The 23902-nt window shown below is 37.4% G+C and overlaps 1 protein-coding gene across 3 annotated transcripts in view; it reads left to right on the plus strand.

The window, feature by feature from the left end:
• Positions 1-1231: 1231 nt before the first annotated feature.
• Positions 1232-23902, plus strand: part of ERC1 (ELKS/RAB6-interacting/CAST family member 1) — a gene marked incomplete at both ends in the record, with an annotated part of 269908 nt that continues 247237 nt past the window's right edge. For all 3 annotated transcript variants that reach the window (XM_084254694.1, XM_084254695.1, XM_084254696.1), the window contains one exon: positions 1232-1900. In XM_084254694.1, coding sequence (XP_084110820.1) covers positions 1232-1900 — 669 coding nt within the window. The remainder of the gene's footprint in view (positions 1901-23902) is intronic.

Below are 23902 nucleotides of genomic sequence, written 5' to 3' on the forward strand. Positions count from 1 at the left end.
AGCGGGCAAGTCAGGAGAGGTCTGCTGGGCCATGTGGGGAGCTCTCTGGCCGGCTGGGGATCGAACTCGTGCTGCAGAGGCTGTGGATTGCTTCATAGTGCGGTGCTTAACCCTTGCGCCACCAGGGAGGCCCCCCTTTTGAATTTTAGAGTCAACTTGTGAGTTAATATGAAGAAGCCTGTAGCTTTCCATTGGGGAAGAACTGACGCCTTTGCAGTGTTTGTCTTTCCTTTCATGCCCATGGATAACTTCTCTTTTGATTGGGGCTCTTTCAGAAAAGTTTTGTAGTCCTTCTCCAAAAATGTAGATTTTTGTTAGATGTATAACTAAGAATTTATGGTTTTGTTGCTATCGTGAATGGGATTTTTAAGAAATTGCACATTGTAATTCTTAATTAATGATGTTCAGGAAAGTATTGATATTTATATATTGATCTTGTGCCTGACCAATTTGATTTTTTTTTTTTTTGTTCTAATAACTTGTCAGATGATGATCTTGGGTTTTCCAGTTAGAAAATCATATATTCAAAAGTTTCATCTTTTCCTTGCTACTCTTTATACATCTCTTACATCTTTATCTTTTCCATATACATGGTTTGGTTTCAGAATTCACTTTTTTTTTTTTTAAAGATTTATTTATACAAGAATCAGGGTACAGACCAGATTCGTGGGAGGGTGAGTGGATCCACCAGAGACAGAGCAGGGAACAGAACAGGCAGATTGACGAAATACACTGCTGAGGGGAGCAGCGGGCGAGACAGGAGAGGTCTGATGTGCCATGTGGGACCCTCACTGGCTGGCTGGGATCGAACCAGCACTGCAGAGGCTGCGGACAGCTTCACAGCGCTGCTCTCAACAGCCTGCGCCACCAGGGGAGGTCCTCAGTATTCACTTTTAAGATAAGAATGTCTAAAGAATATTTACAGTGAAGTAAATTGTGCTGTATTAAACTTTGAATGCATGAATAAATAGATGGTAGAAGGGGAACTCCTCCTTAAGTGAGGGGGTAGTGAGAAGTTTTTGAGAAGGGAAATGTTTATTATTAGAGGGTTTAATATATGACCTTCTCATTGCAGATATGGTGTAAGACATTTCTTCAAGGCTGGACAGCTGAGGACCTGTTATTTCTGATTAGCCTTAAGCAGACTTATAGCCATAGAGAAACGTCACGGAGTTTCATATTTTGCTTTCTGCTTTACATCTTTCCTGGCACCTAAATCCATCTTGCAACCATGTATGGAAGTGCTCGCTCAGTTGGGAAGGTGGAACCAAGCAACCAGAGCCCTGGGCGTTCACCAAGGCTTCCACGTTCTCCTCGCCTGGGTCATCGACGCACCAATAGTACAGGAGGGAGTTCTGGAAGCACTGTTGGAGGTGGCAGTGGGAAAACCCTTTCAATGGAGAATATCCAATCCTTAAATGCTGCCTATGCCACATCTGGCCCTATGTATCTAAGTGATCATGAAAACGTGGGCTCAGAAACCCCTAAAAGCACCATGACACTTGGCCGTTCTGGGGGACGTTTGCCTTATAGTGTTAGGATGACTGCTATGGGCAGTAGCCCCAATATAGCTAGTAGTGGGGTTGCTAGTGACACCATAGCATTTGGAGAGCATCACCTCCCTCCTGTGAGTATGGCATCCACTGTACCTCACTCTCTTCGTCAGGCCAGAGATAACACAATCATGGATCTGCAGACACAACTGAAGGAAGTGTTGAGGGAAAACGATCTTTTGCGGAAGGATGTGGAAGTAAAGGAAAGCAAACTGAGTTCTTCAATGAATAGCATCAAGACCTTCTGGAGCCCAGAGCTGAAGAAAGAACGAGCCCTGAGAAAAGATGAAGCTTCCAAAATTACTGTTTGGAAGGAGCAGTACAGAGTTGTGCAGGAGGAAAACCAGGTTCGTTTTCTATGCATGTTTACCTTCATTGCCTGGATTTGCATGTAGAAATGAAATGAGCCATTTCTTTTCTTTTCTTTTTAGGTTTTTCCCTTCTTGGTTTATTTATCTTTCTTTTTCATTTTTATTTTAGTATTTTTCTCTCCTCTGATTCTCATGCTTTAATTTTTTTCTGATTGCATGTCTGCTTGTTTCCTTCTCTAGCTTTTCTCGCTCATCCTGTCTTGTCTTCCATCGTGTTATCTTTTTTGAATTCTTGTGAGTGTATAGATTTGCCACATGTTCTAAGATCTGTATGTCTTAAGTGTGAGATGGGTAGCATTAAGACTCAGCATATGTCCAAAAAAATCATTGAAAATCATTGAAAAAAAAGAGTCCTTTTTTTTTTAAAAAAAAATAAGAACTGCCATCAGGCAAGTTACTGTTAACAGCAACTTGGAATGGAAATGACTTTGAAAAAGCCACTATTGATGATGCAAATATTTGTTTGGTACCAGCAATTAAGTGACAGTCTGTTGACATTCACAAAAATCTAACTTCAGGATGCTTCTATAGATTTTATTTTAGTCCTTTAATTCATATTTAAGGTGGAAGAAAGGCAGCTTGGTGTGATCGGCTCCTTACAGAAAATAAGTTAATTAGGCATTATAATTTTTGCATTTCAAAAGCTAAATGCTATCTTATTAGACATATGAAACATTCATTATTATCTTTCTGCACTCTTCCAGGTTTATAGTTAATGTTTTGGTGATAGCCATGTCACATTCAGTGACATCAATCCAAAATGTGGACAAATCATATTCAAGCTCTAGTAATTAATATCTTAATCATGCTTTTTGTTTAAAAGACTTTTAAGACTTTTTAAAAAGGGCAAGTTTGAATTGTTGCCGCCATAAAAATCTCTACTATATGTGTGTATATATATCTGTATAGTGCTCACTTCGGATATATATAAATATTTTGCATAGAAGTACTGGGATGTAGATAAGAGGTGCAGGGGGTGGGGCCCAATGAACTGTCTGCATGCACAGTACAAATTTTATACAAGTGCAATATCATAGGTGTTATGCTTCTTAAGCCAAAATTTCTATTGTGTATGAAGCTAAATCTTTTTTTTTCATTTTTTTTAATAATAAATTTTATTTTTATATTCCCCATACAATTGCAACCCCCTTATTTTGACCCCAATCCCTCCCCTCCCGCCCTCTACCCCCCATAGAGTGTCTCTGGTTCATAGTTTTTTGTTGATTTTGATTTTCACTTTCTTATAGTTATTCATTTTCCTGGTCCCTTGTTTAAGTTTTCTAGATTCCTGCTATGAGTGAGACCATCCGGTATTTTTCTTTTTCTTTCTGGCTTATTTCGCTGAGCATGATCCCTTCCAGCGCCATCCATGTTGCTGCAAATTGCATGTGTTTATCTTTTTTGAATGCTGAGTAATATTCCATGGTATATATGTACCACATCTTCTTGATCCAGTCATCTATTTTTGGGCATTTGGGTTGTTTCCAAAGCTTAGCTATTGTAAATAGTGCTGCTATAAACATAGGGGTGCAGGTGCTCTTTGGAATGGATGTTTCTGTGTCCTTTGGGTAAATACCTAGGAGTGGAATTGCTGGATCATATGGAAGCTCTATGTTTAGTAGGTCCAGAAATCTCCACACAGCTCTCCACAGTGGTTGGACCAGTTTGCACTCCCACCAGCAGTGCAGGAGAGTTCCTTTTTCTCCACACCCTCGCCAACATTTGTTGTTGCTAGTTTTTTTAATATGTGCCATTCTCACTGGTGTGAGATGGTATGAAGCTAAATCTTTATTTCTGTTGTCTATTTATGTTGTGTATCTACTAGTTAATTTAATGATCTTAGTTAATTTTTTTTCAAGTTTATTTGATAATCCAATGTAAATTAAGAACTAAGCCTTGAATTTCTTTGAATTAGAGATTTAGAATTAGAGTAGAAATTATGATGCTTTTATTTTCTCAGATACATTATAGCCTCATACTATTTTGCTTTTATTTTTTAACCAGTAATTTAATCAATTTTTGACTACATAAAATCTGAATGTTTTATTAATGTACTTAAGTCTCTAAATCTTTTAAAGATCTAGTCCTTTTAAAAATGAGGAAATATCCTTTAATAAGTATTCCTTGAAGTGTTCTCTGAGTTTTAGTCACCAAGACTTTAAAAACAAAATGAAGGAGGGCCTCCCTGGTGGCTCAGCAGTTGAGCACTGGGTTGCAAAGCTGCCCGAAGCCTCCATGGCGCTGGTTCGATCCCCGGCTGTTCCTTGGCCACTGGAGGAGGGTCCCGCATGGCGCGCAGAACTCTCCTGCCGCCCGCTGCTCCCCTCAGCAGTGTACTTCGGTCCTTCTGCCTGCTCTGCTCCCTGCTCTGGCTCTGGTGAATTCTCTCACCCTCCCGCACTTCTGACTGTACACAGTACCTGTATAAATAAATAAATAAATCTTTAAAAAAAATGAAGGAAAAGAACTAAATAGACTGCAGTGTTGGATTTTTAAGTGAGGGCAGGATTCCTGAATGCTGCACAGATACATCAATATCTACAGGTGTATTTGTTTAAAATGTGTATTCTGTGTCCTTCAACCCAGTAAGTAAATATCTCTGGAGATAATTTTAGGAACTTTTACTTGCAGCAAGCTTCTCTAGTAGGCCAGATGATAAATCAATTTGGGATCTTTAGAATTTAGTGCATGTGATTCTTAAACTATTCTGTTGCTCATTTGCCAGAAGGAATTTGTGGTGATCCTCTGGTCTACTTTGAGCTCACTTGTGAAAGAAAGCAAAAGAAACACAGGACCACTCTTACAGTGCAGCTCATCCTTTTTTTTTTGCCATATTGTGGCTCATGATTGTGACAGACTCCTGATAGACCCCTTTGTATGATGATCACTAACAGTAGACGGAACGAGTATCCAGAAAAAAAGTGTTTAATATCTTAGATATGTTTAGTTGAAAAAAGCCATCCAGGAGATTTTGATGTCTCTTTATCTCGGGAATCATTGATGCAGAAGGTGAAACAATCAGATGATAAATGGCAACACAATGGAAAAATACCTTTTCTTGGGTTAATGTTTAAGTTGTCAGAAAATGAAGTTCAACAGTAAAAATCTGTAATTCTTAAAAATAAAGTAATAGGACATTTTGAATGCTTTTATAATTTCATGTGTCAAACTAAGTATCAGGAGAGAAAAAAATAAGTTTGCTTTAGTTAGTCTTGTGGCAAAGTAAAACTATAGTAGTAGAGAACTTAGAAACTATCTCTAGAGTGGGTATTAGGTTTTAGTAATTTCGTAAAATTGTGATTGATAAATTTAGAGTATGTACTGATGTATGTCAGTGCTCAGATATGAGGTACTTTTTTTGTATTTAGGTAGTTAATATATAGTGCATTGTATTTGAATCTTATCCAATTTCACATGTATTGTTAATAACAATAACAGTTTACTTTCATTCACTTGAGAAGTGGCTAATATAAAACTTTTTATTATAATAAATAGTGTGTAAGAATTGCATGTGAATTAACACTTCCCTTGAAAGGTTCTACCTTCCAAGAAAAGATTGGCTCAGTGTGTGTATATAAATGTAAGTGTGAGCGTGTGTGTAATTTAAAGTGGCTTTGGTAGAAGTTAAATTAAGGTTTTTAGATTTATTTTTGAATTAGCAAGCCTCCAGTATACTTTGGCGGTGTCTTGAAAAATATCATTATGATAACTTTTATTATCAAGCAAGTTGGAAATGTCCATTTTAACAAGGAAAATAATTTGGTCATATTTCTTTATTTCCAAATAATTGAGGCAGTTAATTTTGCCTGTACTTTAAAAGCCACGTGATGAGAAACAAAGATAATATCCTCTAATTATTCGGCTACATTTAAAAGGCAAAATATTGAATCTTCTGAAACAATTATGGTGAGAAGTCAGCACTTCAGTGCACTGGAAGCGAAGCAGTCCGCAGGATGATGATGCCAAAAAAACCATATGTGCTGAGGAAGGGTGAACACTGCCTTATCTAGATTCCGCCCCTTGCCCTAATTAAACCCCAATGCTGGCAGGAATATATTCTTTCAGCATCCCCTATAATTACTACACAATCCCAAAATTGTATAACTTTGGTCCAAAAAACGAAGGGTGCAATTTTAAAGTAAAGTGAAACACTGCAATGAGATATGGGAACTGAGAATGCTAATTAATAGATTATAGTGAGCCAGCAGTGGGCCCTAATTAAACTCTGCATTCATTATACCCGCCATAGCCCTCAGAGGTCGGACATTTTCCACTTTACAAAGAAGATTGGTTTAATAGGATTTACAGTAATTAAACAAATTTCCCCATTTCAGTTTGAGATTGGGGATTTAGACACATTCTAAATATTTGATCTGATTGGGCCACAGAGATCTTAGTATAGAATCCTATCAGATGTGAAAACACATTTGCTCAGAATTGCCTGATGTGTATGGTTCATTATTATGGAGTCCTTATAGAAGTTTCTAAAATAAATACCCAGCTGTTTTTATGTCTCATACTCCTTTTGTTACTAAACTTTCAAGTACTGATGGTTGGAGGAGCTGAATAAAATATGTTTATCAGAAAAGGCCTTTACTTACTCTTTTTAAAATTAAGAATGAGGAAGACTTTACTGTGTGTTTGCTTTCTGAAAAATAAAAATCCAGTTGTGAGCTTGGTTGAATTGCAAAGCTAAGGCTTTAAAGATTTATATTTTTAATTTTATTGTATCCAACATGTAACGAGGTATTTATGACGCCTCATAAATTTCTATATCATGAAATTCATGGACACACTTTAACAAGAATTATTTTAAAATTATTGAAATTTCATAAATTTCATTGAAATTTTGTGTGATCAGGGTATGTTTGTTTTTTCTTTTTTGAGTATGTTCATTTAATGTTATAGGGGTGCAAGGGAATTTAATTTTCTTTTTGAAGTATCTTTTTTTTCCATTTTTGGAATCTGATTTTCTTCAGGATTCTGATTTTTGGATTTTGATTTTATTTACTGAGGGATCAAGACAAAATTAAGTCTGAAATACAAAAAGATAAACTTACCCTGTGTAAAATCTTTGTCTTATAATTTATTCTCACTGTTTGGACCCTCGTGACTATTAACATTTTTATAATTTTCTTTGATTTGTCACATGGTAAAAACCATTAATTTCAACTTAAACTTCTTTTTGAGGTTGCTTTGTTCCACTGTCGTTTAAAATTTGATTTTAAATCTAGAATATAAGTCTTGGACTATCTGTTTAATTCTTGATGATTCCATTTTAATATAGAATGATTATTCAGAATATTGTGGATAAATCAGTACTGTAGTTTATTTTCTACATAGATTTGATCCTTTTTTGGTATTACAAAAATGAGATGTGATAAAAGCACTTAGCAGAGTATCCTGAGAAAATTAAATCAAATATAAAATAGATAAGTTCCTTTTGCAAAGAAGCAAAATTTGTATGTGGCTTATAAAGCTTAAACTACCCATGTATTGGATCTTGTTATGTATGAAGATATATAAATGAGAATTGGACATTGATTTTTTTTTAATAGAGTTGTAAGTTTGCTTACATAGAATGTAATGGAGTATTATGAAAAAATGATTCAATGAATGAAATATTGTTGTGCAAATATCTGATGGAGCTTATTTGTGAGGACATAGGAGCAGAATTTGCCAGAGATTTGTGGTCTCTGTTTTGCTCCTCTCTCTTCTTGCATTTCACAGTGCAGTCTATTGTATGCTTTCTCTTCAATGAAAAAATTGTTCTTAAAGATTTGCTAATTTACAATAACTGCAGGTAGTAGCTTAAATATGAGTTAGGAAACACTTTATTCTCTTGTGAAAATAAACCAGATAATGAACTTAGTTTTTAGTTTCCATTAGTTTTGAGTAAGGGAAGCTATAGTTCATTTTGCTTTTAAAATCATTCCGCCCCTGGAACTTGAGATCATATTATTGGCTCTCTCTTTGCCCTGAGTATTTGAGGGGTCTGGGGACCCTGTAGTTGAAGGAAGTAAGAGAAGACTTGTGACATTTTAGTTATACTCTGTGTTTTTTGATGTGTAGCCATATAGAAGTTTTTCCTTTTTTGCTGTTTTCTTGGGAAGCTCAACACTGGAAAAACGAGTGTGAATATTAGGGCTTCAGATTTGACTCCAGAGAAGGAGATATTTTTAACAACACTATGTCCATTTGATAGAAGAATTAGTTTCACAAAATGATGTTTGCCAGTTACCAGAGTTGGCTAGATTGTCTCTGACAGCTGTGTGGGTGTCTGCGTCTTTTACCTCGTCAGAGTGCCTGAAACAGGGTGGAGAAATGTGGAACTTCATGGAGAACCACTTACAAACTTTCCCTCCATCCTCACCCCCTTTTATCCCTCTCTTTCATCCTCCATGACAGCTTTATTAAGATATAATTCAACTTATCTTTTAAAAGGTATAATTTTTTTCTTTCTTAATCTGACTTATTTGAAGAAGCATTTGAAAAAAGTAATAAATGGGAAGTTGCCCTAGGGACTTCTTAAACAAGGAAATGAATGGCATAGCAGAAAATACTATTTAGAAGCAACTTTTATTGTTATCTGTAGAGTGGATTGAAGGAAGGCAGGGGAAGCTAATGGTTTAACTTGGGTTATAGGTGTACATCTGTGAGATAATTTTAAAGAAGTAATTGGATACAGATTATGATGGTGAGAGAGACGACTAAGTGAAGCTTGGTATTGAGTTTGGGGGAATGCTTCTGCTACTGATGAATTAAATAGAGATTAGAAAGTGGAACTAGATTTAGAGTAAGAAATGGTGAATTTGATAAAAAAAGGACAAACCTCGTTTTAATTATTTGAGTGGAAGTTTTTCATAAGCACTTGGTACTCAGAGACTAGTGACTGCTATCTTAGGTACATGTACATGGATGTTGTTCTAGGTATACTTGTGTAATGTGGTGGGGCATTTATTTATGTGGTTTATTCAGCACTACAAGCTGCATGTCTCTGCTTGTGGGAGTAAGGAGTGGAGAAAAGGGCAGGACAACTCATTAAATAGTACATGACTTTTATGTACTTTCTCATCCAGCTGTTTTTGTGCTTTGTTTTTTTGTCTTTCTTATGGTATTTTACTTTGAAGGTAGGCATATGAGTGATTCTCTTCCACAAAATTATGATTTATTAAAAAAGGCTAATAGTGGTGTTTATTGCTGTAATAAATTTCTGCTGACAGAGGTATTTATTTAAATTAACACACGCATTGATGATCATGTATCTCTGTGTGATGTATTAGGAATAAGTTTAAAATAAGGGCTGATTTTTGAGTGTTGAGCCAATGATATGTGCTGCTTCTGCTGTAGTTATGTTGTGTCTCTTTGGGCCTATTATTTTGTATGTTTGATTCTGATTTGGCTTTTAAATTCTCTGTATGGTGAAAAAGCGAACTGATGTGTTTTTTTCAGGTAACTGCTAGCATGGAATTTAATGAGATGTCACTTAGCTATCAGACAATGTTTTTGGCCTGAAGTAAACATTTGGACAAGTTAATCTTTTAGTTTTCCCTAATGCTGTGAAGTTTTGCATTGAGGAAACTCTTTCTTTCATTTTCTAGTACCTTTTAAGAGTGTAGCTGAAGGAATTATTTTTTCAGATGAAGTTTCTTCATTGTTTATATTGAAATTTTCCTCCATGTTTTATGAGTGTAGGAAGAGATGTGACTGTAATTGAGATATTTTCATTGTCAAAATAGAATTGATGGTATGTTGTAGATTACCTGTTTGGGTAAAGCGTTTTGGACAGTTATTTTTATATATACACATTTCTCTACACCAGTATCATTACTGTTGTTCTGAGCTAATGGTATTAAAATGAAAGCAAAACTGCTTGACTAGGCTGCTCACAGATAAAAATTTGTTCATGTGTGGTATTTAAATTTATTTTCACATAATTTTATTTACATTTTAAACTTCCTGTAGTATTCATTCTTTTTCAAAGAATAGCATTTTTAGTTGCTAAGTAGAAACTTGTATAGAATATAAAAGGTACTGAGAAATTGGAAAAACATATACAGAAAATACTCTTTGGATTATCTTTTATAGATTTGATAATCTGAAATAGTAACTTATTCTTTCCACATAACTCTTTTTCAAAGGCATAAGAACTTAGATTGGGTGTCATGTTCTTAGGAGAGCAGCCTGCTTTAGTGAGTATTTCCAGCCTTTCCTATCTATGACGTGGTCTGTTTCTTACTGCTCTATGAAAACATATCACCTTGGGTAAATTTCTGAATTCCTCTTCGTATTTCTGATGATGGGTACTTATTTTCAAGATGCAGCGTATTCATTTTCATTTGTTGGAAACTTTTGGGAACATTGGCTGCTAGGATAACTTGTAGGCAGAAGGCATTTAACAGGATAACCCTGCATATTGAAAAGTTTCCCTCATTTCATGTGATTTTCATATGTCTTGCCAGAAATTTGTTTAAGTGAAAAGATCTGTTTTAATGATCTGAGCCCAGCCCCTAACTATATAAATGTACATAATATATAAATGTACTTTGGCATTTTTTGAGTGACTTTACCGTACACTCAATTTTCTAGCCTTGGTACTACTGTGTACGTTGTTAGAAGATTGTGTATTGTTTTGTTTGGATTTTACCTAGAGTTTTTATCATTTTAGAAAAACACTTCACAGTGCTTTCCCATTCTAGGCTTGGCCATGTGAGACTTGACTTTGATGAATAAGACATTGGCAAGTTATGATGAAAAAAAAAAAAAGAATCACATCAACAGCAGCATTGCATTGTTGGCCAGTGCAGCCACACTTTCAGCTTCTGTTCTCAAGTACATGTGTCAAGTACTGTGTAGCTGTGCCCCAGCATTTACATATTAACATTATTTTATTATAAAATTATTTTTCATTCATAGAGCGTTATGTTAAATATTTTTTTTTGACTGCATGCAAGGGTGGGTTTATCTGAATTTTATTTTAGGATAGTAAAGGGCACATTACAAAATACTTGTTATTAAAAGGAGGGGGTGGCATAGCTTTGGGAATAACTAGTATTGTGAACAAGTCACTGAATTTTAAAAGAGGGGACTCATTCTTATTTTAACCTTCGCTTTGCCAGTCAGTAACTAGGTATGTGACCACATTGTGTAATCTTTTGGAGGGAGTTAGGCAAATTATCTCTGTATATGCTTTTTTCTAAAATTTTCTGATTAATTTTTTTTTGGCATTTATCCTAATGGAGTTCTCCTTAAGATTCTCTTTATATTGATTGTAATGCTCTAATTCAAGACTAATACATGCAAACAAGTTAGTCGCTTCTGAGATTGAGGAATACTTGACCACTGATGTTCTTTTTAAGTTAGGCTGCAGAAGATCAGTGCTTGCATATGAAGAGCAAAGAGCCTTCATGTGAGTTTTGTGGATTGTCTAATGGATAAAATGCTTTTACGGTGGTTGTGATAGTATATAAGATTAAGGACAAGAATATATATAAAATTATCTACATCACTAACTGACATAGTAAGTATGCAATACAATAAATGTTAATTAAACTAGAATCAAGACAGCTATTTCATAAATACAAATAACAGTGTATATATTTTTATGAAGTATGAAATGTACCTTACAATCTGGTATGAGAAAGGACATAGTTGCATAGGACTTACAGTTTTTCTAGAAAGTGGGTCACATTGGGTAATAAGTTTCATTTGTACAACTCAGCACTATCCTTAATATTCCTGAAGGAGTTACCAGGAACTTTGAGTAGTTTAATTAACTCTCAGGATTTTTAGTTACAATCATAGCCGTTATTTAACATTTTTATTTCCACAATGAGTCACCCATGAATTATAGAGTGCTTTCCCAAAAGGAATGTAATATTGCTGGAACTGATTTTTGTACTGCTCTATTTTCCTTCTGTGGTGAGGAGTTTCTAGCTTGTTAGAAACAAATCTCTCCACAAATAATTTAAACTATGTGCCTTTATATGACGAAGATTTAACTTTCACAAGGCAATGAGGACTTTTTTGAGGATGGGCAATATACAATGCTTATATTACTCATTCTGTATATTTTAAACTTATTTTCTGTGCTTTGTTACTTTTTTTTTTAGCTGAAATTTTACTCAAGTGTATGTCACTAAAAAAGTGATCTTTGTGTCCATTCTCTACTACTTACTCCACTGACAATAAACATTTAGAATTACATTTGGTATTCTCTTTGGTTCTTATATATTATCTGTTATTGTACACTTTAAAATACTGTAATAGGGCCTCCCCGGTGGCGCAGCGGTTGAGCGCTGGGTTGCGAAGCTGCCCGCGGCCTCTGCGGCGCCGGTTCGATCCCCGGCTGCTCCCCGGCCACCGGAGGAGGGTCCCACATGGCGCGCAGACCTCTCCTGCCGCCCACTGCTCCCCTCAGCAGTGTACTTCGGTCCTTCTGCCTGCTCTGCTCCCCGCTCTGGCTCTGGTGAATTCTCTCACCCTCCCGCGCTTCTGACTGTACCCAGTGCATGTATAAACAAAACAAAACAAAACAAACCAGCAAACAAATAAATAAAAGCATGCCTCTATTAAAAAAAAAATACTGTAATAGATTTGTCCATGAAAATGACATCTTACGGTAATACTCTTGTCAGATATGTCTCTGATTATCACTTATAGAGACCCAGTAAAAGTAATAACTACTTTTATGGAACATTTACAGATACCATACTAGCTTCTTTCATATATTGCTTCTAACCCTCATGACAACCATATAGATAACTGATTTTGTCTTCATATGTAGGTAAGTGAAGAAACTAAAAAGAATAACCTGTTCAGAACAACATTACATTAAAATTCCTGTTTCACAAAACAAAAACAGTTACAAACCAGAGACATCCTACAGGGGAGGAAGAGGGAGAGGGATCAGAGGGAGGGAGGGAGGAGCATAAGGGACTGTGGTGATGGTGTATGGGTGCCTTGGTGGAGGAAATTCTGTGGGAACTACACCTGAGGGGGAGAGGAAGCAAGCATTGTTTAAAAATGGACAAGATGTAAAAAATATATAAATAAAAAGAAAATTTAAAAAAAAATTCCTGTTTCAGCTGGAGGAGAAAATACAAGAATGGAAGTATCATAGAATCCAAAGACTTCTGGGAGGGAGTTGACATTTGGGTAAGAGGATGGACAGAGAAAGAGATGTTGCGCAGATGTTGTTTCGCGCAGATGTTGAAGATATAATTTGATTAAAAAATCAGTCTCCATCAGCAGGTGTAAATGACACATACCAGTACTTCTTTGTTTTGATGAGGCAGAAAACTTTAGATTAATGATTCCTAGACTTGGATTTCACACACCAGTTTTAAAAAAAGAATACCCCAACCCCCCAAAAATATTGGGGGAGAGGGCAGAAATAGAATTGTTAAGTAAAGATAGTTTTAAAAAAAGGTAATTGGCTGTATATACTTATCATTTTGAAATAGGGAAAACATTGCTACACCAGAGGAATTGGAATGGCTTAATTTCAGGTAAACATCTGTTCTTCCAAAGCAATTGTAACTTTTAACTTTTTGTGACAATTTTACTGAAGATGGGTGGAATCTTTGTCATGGACTGGCATTCAAGAAGCACTGGTTCACAGCACAGGTGGTTATAGTGTGGGCCAGGGCCTACCCACAGGGTTTGTATATCCCCACAATCTAAGAGTGGTTTTTACCCCATTTAATTGATTTTTAAAAAAATAAGATTTGGTGACATGTGAAACATATACAATCTGAAATACAGTGTTTATAAAGTATTATGGGGACACATACCTTGCATATTTACATATCTATGACTGTTTTCCCACTAAAACAGGATAGTTGAGTAGATATGATAGAATCCATATGAACCCTTTAAGCCTGAAATATTTGTTCTCTGGTCCTTTACTGAAGAATTTGGTCGATACCTATTTTATTTTACTTTATTTCTAAAAATAACCCTGTGTCTTTAGTTTTACACTGGCTGCGAGGCACCATGACCTCCATGAGCATTCTTTTCTCTATTAGTAGCTTGAAAGTCACAGTAGCACATGATCAGCACAACAGAATAACACTTGTGTCATGTTTACTGAGAAGCAGACCATATTTTATGTCCTCTGCCTATATTATTACTCATTTAAACAATCTTATGGGGTCGGTACTATTATTTTTCTTTTACTGATGAGAAAACTGAAGCTTAATTTGGGCCTCCCCTGGTGGTACAGTGGCTGAGCGCTGGGCTGCGAAGCTGCCCGCAGCCTCTGCAGTGCCGGTTCTATCCCTGGCTGTCGGCGAGGGTCCCGCATGGCGCACAGACCTCTCCTGCCACACCCACTGCTCCCCTTAGCAGTGTATTTCATCAGTTTGCTGTTCTGCTGCCCGCTCTGGTTCTGGTAAATTCTCTCACCCTCCCGTACCTCTGATAGTACCCCAGTTCTTGTAGAAATAAATAAATCTTTAAAAAAATACAGAATATTTCTTAAAAAAAAAATCTAATTGTCCAGTGGTTTTACCTTATTGGGGGTGAATCCCAAGAAGGGACCATGGCTCTTAGCAGGGTGGTTGGAGGGGATGCTGGGTGCAGGGAAGGACAGGGGTAAGGTTAAATTTTTCTTTTTAAAGATTTATTTATTTATACAAGAACCGGGGTACAGGCCAGATACACGTGGGGGTGAGAGGATTCACCAGAGACAGAGGAGGGAACAGAGCAGGCAGACTGATGAAATACACTGCTGAGGGGAGCAGCGGGCAAGAGACGAGAAGTCTGCCTCACTATGTGGGACCCTCGCCGCCTGGCCAGGATTGAAGAGTCTGGACGCTGAAGAGTCTGGACAGCTTCATAGTGCAGCGCTCAACCGCCTGCCCCACTAGGGGAGGCCCAGGTTAATTTTTTTTAAAGACATCTTTATTTATTTATTTTTTAAAAGATTTATTTATTTTTATACAAGAACTGGGGTACAGGCCAGAGGCGCGGGAGGGTGAGAGAATTCACCAGAGCGGGGAGCAGAACAGGAGACGGACCGAAAACACTGCTGAGGGGAGCAGCGGGCCAGACAGAAGAGGTCTGCCGCGCCATGTGGGTATCTCCCTGGCCAGCGAGGGAATCGAACCCACACTGCAGAGGCTGCAGACAGCTTCACAGCGCTGCTCACAACCCGCTGTCACCTGGGAGGCCTAGGTTAATTCTTTTGACTTGTGGCTCACTTTTACTTCATATTTGAGAAGTTGCTTTCTTTTTTCATTTTGGGCAAATGAACATAGGCTAGAAAAATAATGCAGATAAACTAGAGGGAATTGAATTTTCCAACTGTTGACTGATTTCTGACTTTTTTGCATGTATATGTTTTTTATTTGTTATGTTTTTCTGCCTAATAACAAAATGGAGTTCCTTTGTTGGTAGAGCCACAGCGTTAATGTTTTTTCTTCCTCTTACCTACTCCATTCATAATTTGACACACATAATTTTGAAAATATATGCTCATTACAACAGTTAAGTAAAATTAAAATCTGAAACTTGACTCATTTAGGTTGAGATGGCATGTTTATAGTCCTTGACAGCTTACAGTCACTTCCTTTTCTTGTGACAGATGGCTTCCCCTCCTGGTTGTAATCCACTGCTACTTTTTTTTTTTTTTCCAAAGTATGAATACCATGTGTTCTTCATTTTGGCCATGTTTGTCTTCTGCCCACTCATTGGCTTCATATGAGGAACTTAAAATTGGATGTACTTGCTCTTGGCATTTATGGCAGGAAGTGAATACAACTGTAATTCTCTGCCAATTGTTCATTTATTAGAAGAATTTTAGCCTTCTACAATTAAACATTGTAATAATTCATAAAGTGAATTTTATTTTTTTAGAATATCTTTTCACTTGATGTTATAATTATTTTTTGTGAAATTTAGTACAAAGTGGGTTTGAAAATCTGAATTTCATAAACTCACAGATTGTAGTATATTAGGCTGTAGTCTGTATAAGATACTGAATGAATAAACCTAATTGTTCTGAGTATAATGAATAATGAAAGGGATTTAAATTGCAGAGATTGAGAAACAATTGAAACTGTAATGTATCATATTGAACTTATAATTGAATAGGCAGAGTGGTACATATGGGTGATAGTGTTGTCCATTTTCTTTCTTGCTAGTGCTTCATATCTGTCCATCTTAGGTTCTGAAAAAACTTATAAGTCTAAATTATAAGTCTAAATATGAGCCAATTTAATTCTATAAAAACTCTGTTCCTATTTGGAGGTATGGTGTTTGGCTTTAAAAAATACCTTCCAGATCAGATTAAACAAGTACAGGGAATTTCTTGATCCTCCTCAAAATAAGTCAAGATAAATATAAACAAATACTTGCTTATTAGTGTTGGAATTTGGAATTTCTGTACTCAGATGTCCCTATTGTGTCAGAATATCCTGTATTTGACCTAGTTAGGCAGGCACAGTAATGGCAGAAGTGTTGCCCACCATGGCAGCAACCTCTAAATTTGTTTTGGTAATCTTTCTAGCTGACGGTTCTCAACCTCGGCTGCATATTGCCTTTACCTAAACTGAGAAACTTTAAAAAATGCCTGGGTCTCACCCTCACCTCCAGAGATTCTCAATTATTACCTTCATAGGGGATTTTTAAGAGCTTCCCAAGTAACTAATATGCTGTCAAGGTTGAGAACCATTGACAACTACAAATGGAGAAAAGTTGGTATGTGAACCTAAACCTACTTTCCATCCTCTGTCCAGTAAAGTGGTTTATAATTATGCCATCATATATGAAAACTTAAAACAGTGGGCAGTTCAGATGGATAGAAAATGTTTATCACTGGAATTTGAGAATAGAAATACACCCTGAGGGTGATTAGATTGTGCCAAAATTATTAGCTTCACAGGGTAGCTGGAAAGGCGGATGGAACAAGAAGTGGTCTGATTGGAATGGGAGGAATGCTCAAGGCATAGGGCCCTTGATAGGAAGGAGGAGAGGGCTGAAAAGAAGAGAGCAAAATGAGGACGAGTTCTTGATTCTTCAGGCTTGCAATAAAGAGATGTAATGGGAAATTAGGGTAAGAGCTAAATCTTCAAGCAGAAACTACTTTTTTTTCACTCAGCAGGTGTAGCTGGGGCTCATCCGTCTGTGACAGTAGGAAGAGAGGAAGTGGTGGTAAGAAAAAAAAATGAATGGAATGAGAGGCTTCCCTTTTATAGCTAATCTTGTTCTTGGTTTAGAGACAGAAGGCTCAAATTCCTCTTTTTAGAGCATTTTTCAAGCTTTTGTAAATAAGTATGGGAGCATATGTTAAAAATGTACATTTCCAGGCTCCACTTTCAAAGTTTATGGTTTTGAACTGCTAGGGTAGTCCTTAGAAATCTATTTTAATGAGCATTTTGGTCATGGTTAACTAAACTATATATTTTTTGCTTATTAGCTTTGCAATATTTGTCACATCCCTTGTCCTATTCTTTATATAGGTTTTTTAAAGTAATTGATTTACTTAAAGTATTCTTATTTTAAAATGAAACTCTCACTGCCATTCATGGAAAACATCATTTGCAATAAAAAAAAAAGCTGCGAAAGTACATACACAGCTATTTTAACAAAGGTCATCTATGTACCACAAGAGATTATCATATTATTTTGAGAATTATGCCCCTCGTGATTTTGATACAAGTATTTTCTCATCATATGTGGAAATATATCAAATGAGACGAAATCTTTCATTTAGACTGAGTGAGTGGTTTTTAGCTCTGGTTGTACAGTAGGGAGCTTTTACGATACTTTTGATCAATCCCTACCTCAAGAAATTATGATTTAATTGATATGAGATAGGATATGGACATGAAAATTTAGAGATTAAAAGATCCAATGTAAATAGACACAAATGAATGCTAAAAGATTTTATGCAAGTAGAATTTGAAATAAGGAAGACTGTGGCCCCCTAGAGGGTGTGTGCTGGAAGTAGTGAGAAGAAGGTGAATTGGTAAAACACCAAAACTTTATTTATCCTGATTATCTCCTCTGGCCCAGTCTGCTGCTTTTATTTTCTATCCTTGGTGAGTGGTAAGATCTTTTATCCAGTCAGATGACCCTTAAACTTCAGTATACATCAGAACTACGAGGAGGGTTTGTTAAAACACAATTGCTGGTCCCATCCTCAGACTTTATGAATAAACTGAGGGAGGAGCTTAAGGGCTTGAATTCTAACAGATTTCCAGGTGATTTTTTTTTAAATATTTACTTATTTATTTATACAAGCACTGGGTACAGTCAGAAGCGCGGGAGGGTGGCTCAGTCACCAGAGCCAGAGTGGGCGGCAGAACAGGCAGACTGACGAAATACACTGCTGAGGGGAGTAGTGGGCGCAGCAGGAGAGGTCTGTCGTGCCATGTGGGACCCTCACTGGTGGCCGGGGATCGAACTGGCACTGCAGAGGCTGCGGGCAGCTTTGCAACCTAGCGCTCAACTGCTGTGCCACCAGGGGAGGCCCTCCGGGTGCTTTTTATATTGCTAATCTAGGTAACATGCTTGAAGAAGTATTAATCTTGTCAAGCAAGCTAGGAACTGAGAACATTGGATTTAGATTTATTTTCTCTGTATGTGTCCCAAAAACTTTGAAAATAGTAAAACAAAAACTCATGTCCATCACCAAGAATTAGCAAATATTAATGATATGTGAAGAAATATTAATTAAGAATATTCTGGGCCTAGGGGTTAAGTGTCAGGGCTACCACCTCAAGGCCTGACTTCTATCCCCCAGCCAGGAAGCTAACCCACGTGGTGCAGCAGACCTCTCCTTTGTCACCTGAACCGTGTATTTCAGTAGATCTGCCAGCTCTGCTCTCCACTGTCTCTGGCAAATCCTCTCACCTCCCTACATCTCTCACCTGTACCCCAGTTATTCTATGCAAAAATGAAAAATAAATAAAATCTTAAAAATTTCAAATACTTTAAAAAAATAAAAAGAATCAATATTCCCTTTTTTGGTGATAATAGTTGTATCTTATTTCACACTTTTGAGTACAAGGAGTAAAACATGGCAACTTTTCTGGGCTTGAGGTCAGTACTCTTAAGGTTAAACTTCTGTAATCTTGAAGGAGTCAAATAGTGTAAAGGTGAGAGATACTTCACTGTGGATTCTCTCCCATGTGCTCACAGTTAGAGGACCACCATGCACAGGGTGCAACAGCAATGGGGTTTGTTAACAAACAGGAGAGTTGGTGAAAAGAAAAGTCTCTAAGACCACAAGTGCCTGCCTCTCACCCTAGATAGTGTCCAGTAGTTCCAAACAAAGGCTGCTTGTACAAGATAGCTCTGTCCTGTCACTGAGGGCCTGTTGCTCGTGGCACACTGGTAAGTAGTGGACCAGGATCCAACTCATGGTGGTAGCTGGAGGTGCTCACAGATGGGGCTGCTGCAGCAGACAATAACAATAGTCTGAAAGCCGGGCTGGATAATACTGGATGCTGGAACAGACATTGCTGGACTCAGCAGCACCAGGAGGTGGTGCCAAATAATCAGAAGTGGTGGCCAGCTCTCAAAGGTGACTGGTCACAGTGCTGGACACCAATCAGCGGTGCTGGTTTACACTGTTCAGTAGTGCTGGTTAACACCTGTCACCAGGAGTCAGGGTTAGAGACACTAGTGTTACAGCTCTATATGAGCTATTGGAATGAGCCAGTGGCAAACAGTTTTTTTTTTTAAGAGACACTGGGCTCAGGCCTATGATACTCCTTCTATAATGTTCTGCATTATATTCTCTTCCGGCTCCTCACCCTACAGGTCTGATGGACCATTTTGCAATCCTGTTTGATTGCTGCTGGTTAAGCACTAATCAGCTCATTTCATTTTTGATGAGCATAAGAGCTCGAGTCTGACTGATCCAGTCATGATCCTGGTACCAGATTCAAAAGGGAAAGCCCTAGTGCCTGCCCAGATTCCACTTGCACTGAGGTCAGAACATGCTTGTGAACTGGTGGGTTCTGGGGAGCCATGGTCAGAGCCAGCCTCACTGGAGTAAGAGGTACACTGCTCTTAGCACCCCTTAGTGGGACCTGGTATAACAGTGCTGGGGACTCTGCAACAGCACTGGGACTTGTGTCCCAGTGGGGCCCAATGCTCTTCCCAGTGGCCGCAAACTAAGGGTCCCTCTGTTGCCGGAGCCCTTGGGCTGGCCTGCTGTGGGGCAGGGTGAGCACCTCCACTGCTGCCGCCCACGGGTTGGGGTGACCTGGATGCTGCCTGCAGGCCATGCACTCTGAGTCTGGCTGTGGGAGCCCCAGTGGAACTGCTTGCACTGGGGGAGGAGGGTTGGGGTTCCCTTCCCCCCATTTCAGAGTGGCCTTTGCCATCCTGCAGGCTGCACATGCTAGGGCTTGGGAGTGGGGTTGGGGGACTGCCCGCATGGATGCTTACACACCAAAGGTACTCTTTCTAGGTGATTGTAAGCTGACATGTCCCTCCACTTAGGCGGCAGACCCAGTGTAGAGCCAGTCATGCTCAAGGTCCTCTAGGTGCTGTGGGGAATCCAGTTTCAGAAACAACTGTGCTCTCTTAATTGGCTTGGTCAGTCTTTTAGGCAGCAAAGCAAAATGAGTATAGAAAAAAGTACAATCTAGATTGTATGTTCAATATGAGAAAAACATTAAAAAATATATATATTTTAAAAAGAAGTCTTCATGTAATCATTTTACCCTCCCTATGTTTTTCTGTTTAGTTTCATTGAATAGTTCTTAGAACAATAAGCTAAATAATAGTAAGAGGGGAGAGGATAAGCTGCTGTATATGATGTTATAAAAAAAAAATTGAGTGTTGTGACTCCAGAACCTGAAGGGATAACTGTATTGTTTGTTCAATTCTAAAGCAACTTGTTCTTCTTAATTATAATGTCATCCTGCACAATTACATGGGTCAAGAGGAAAAAAATTTTGATAGGTGTAATTCATTTCAACAAAACTGAATTCATTCTCATTACCAGCAGCTTGATTCCAGAACAGTTAAGGTAGTTTTTGCTTAGTCTTGCATAGCTTTTTTTTTTTTTTATGCTTTAAATAGATGCTGTGTTTTGGAATAGATAACCCCAGCCAAGTTAGTTTTGTGAGACAGACTTGGTGCTGTCTTCTTCAGAAGGGCATTATTAATCATGTCTCTGTTTTTTTTTCTTTTTACAATTCTGGAGCTGTTACCAGAATTCCCTGAACTTACTAAGTTTCTGTGAGTTTTCTTCATTTTTCTTTGAAGTGAGGATTTGTATATGACCTTGGAAAGTATGAACTAATTAATGAAAATATGCGTATAGCTTCAATTTGTCCTTTCTCCTTCTCTCCCTACATCCGTTCATTCATTTTTCTATCCATTCATTCATTCGTCATGTCTCATATTTCCTGTAATTACTATTGTTAATTACTATTGTCATACCTGTTTGTTACTTTCTTTCCAGACTCTTTTCCTGTTTTTTTTTTTTTTTCTCCTCAGACTAGGATTTCTTTTTTTTTTCTAGGATTCTTTTTTTTAAAAAATATTTATTTTATTTGTGCATACAAAAGCTGGGGTATAGACCAGAGGTGCGGGGGCAGTGAGAGGATTCACCAGAGACAGAATGGGGAACAGAAAAGGCAGATCTGCTGAAATACACTGCTGAGGGGAGCAGCGGGTGAGTTAGGAGAGGTCTGCTGTGCCATGTGGGTTGCTCCTTGGCTGGGGATCAGGATTGAACTGTACTGCAGTGGCTGCTGATAACTTCAAAGTGCTGAGACTTAACCCCTTGTGTCACCAAGGAGGCAAAAAAAAAAAAAAAAAGTTTGCTATTTTAACATTTCTTCTTAAACCATTTAGTGACATCTAAACTTTTGAATTGTTTTAGGGACATATGCTATAATTTGTCATAAACTCTATGCCTTTTTTATTATAACCCATTGTAAAAATTTCATATATACACATACATATCGTTATATATTATCTACGATATATATGTTTAAATGATCAAAATATAAAATTCATGTAAAACATTTTCTTTTTGGGATCAGTATGGTTAGATATTTTCAATTTTATTTTACTGCAAAAATTGGTCATTAACCACTTAAATTGTTTTTACAGTTCATTTTATAATAAATCAGTTTGAAAATTCACTAGTATATTAGAGATCATTGGGTTCTATAAAATTTTGCTATAGCAGAGTTCGGATTTGGGGGAGACTACTCAAAATATGTGCAACTTTGTAACCAAAACAGTAACAGAAATTATAAATAGTACCTCAAGAGATGGCTTGGATAACTCCAGGAATGCAGGTCATTGTGTCTGTAGGCTGCTCCAGCAGATATTGAAAACTAATACAAATAATTGAGTAGAAATGCTTGCTTGCTTGCAGTGCTGAGACAGTGCAGATAGAAGTGGATCTTTGAGAGTGAGCATAAATAAGTATGTTCTACTTTGAATACAGCCTCAAGTGCTTCGGGGTGTACTCCTGCAGGAAGGGAAAGCTGGCTGCAGGTGCTGTCTTTAACTTTCTAAAAATAGAGCTGAAAGGATTCCTGTTTATGCAGCAGCCAGGCTGAGGGCATTTTCCTTTCCTGTTGAAGGCTGTCTACTTCTGCCCTTTGTTGTTTGCGCAGGAAAAATTGCTTGTGAACCAGAGCAGCTTTGATGTAATCATAGTCCTTTATCATGATCATGTGTGAACTGATTCACAATATAAAAACATACTTTAGAGCAAACAGATTGTATGTGTGTCCTTTGGAGTTTATCACTTCCACTGTCTTCCATTTTTGCCACTGTTTTTTAGAGTAATTGCTGTAGCTGGTTGTATCAGCTTGACATTTTGATTTCAAAGGTCCTATTATACTCTTGTTTCAAATGTCAAATAGTGACTTCTGAATTGCTAAAGGATAGGCATAAATTCTTATTAGTGCTTTGTCAGAGCATAAGATGATTTTACAGTTTCTTTGTTATTGTGTTCGTGGCCGTAAACTCTGTATTGCTTAAGTGAGAGTTCTCTTGATTCTAGAGATTACATTTATATTGCCTAATGAAGTTTCTATTTATTGATTTCAGGTTATTTGCTACCTAACTTTTATGTTTACGTGAACTTTGAACTTGAAAGAAACTGGGTGACACTGGCTAAGAAATGAATTTTCATGGCAGCCATATTTTACATATAGATCAAATCTTGACAAAGACTATTACCAACTTTTCAAAGTTCTTTATTAGTGTATATTTGAAGGGCCAACCAGTTTTTTCGTTTTAGTCTACTAATGGTAGCAAACATTTAGTCTACTAAATGTTCATGTAGTTGTAATCAAAGTTTCTTGCCTGGAGACTAATTTTACTCCTGACATTGGAGTTTGTGGAAGGGAATCAGAATCATACTGTTAAGAATATTGATCTGTGTACTTTTCAAGAATACTTTATTCAGCTTCTTTTATGTTATAAAGCATAATTAAGTTGTCTTCTGGAGGCAGATGATGTGCTTTAGCAATGTTGCTTCTTCCCAGACACAGGATAAATAATACAGTAGTTTGTAGAGTCATTTTTATAACATTTTTTGTATTGCAAAGTAATAAATACGTATACTAAAACATCTTAAGAATAAATAAATGGGGCCTCCCTGTTGGCCTATGGGTTAAGTCTCAGCCAGCTGTCAGTGCTATGGTCTGAGTTTGATCCCTAGCCAGAGAGCTAACCCATATATGGCGCAGCAGACCTCTCCTGTCCTGTCCACTGCTCCCCTTAGCAGTATATTTCAGTAAATCTGCCTGTTCTGTGCCTACTCTGTCTCTGGTGAACCATCTCACCTCCCACACCTCTGGTTTACACCCCAGTTCTTCTACACAAAAATAAGTTAAAAAAAAAAAGAATAAAAAACTGTAGTTAGGGGAAAAAATTCCACTCTCCTGTAATTCTGTTTGTCATCCTTATACCCATTTGGGATTGTACTTTCGTGCCTGTCAGTCTATGTGTGTGTACAAACACACACACACTGTATGACTTTTA

This window comes from Talpa europaea (assembly GCF_964194135.1).
Source record: "Talpa europaea genome assembly, chromosome: 15".
NCBI lineage: Eukaryota > Metazoa > Chordata > Mammalia > Eulipotyphla > Talpidae > Talpa > Talpa europaea.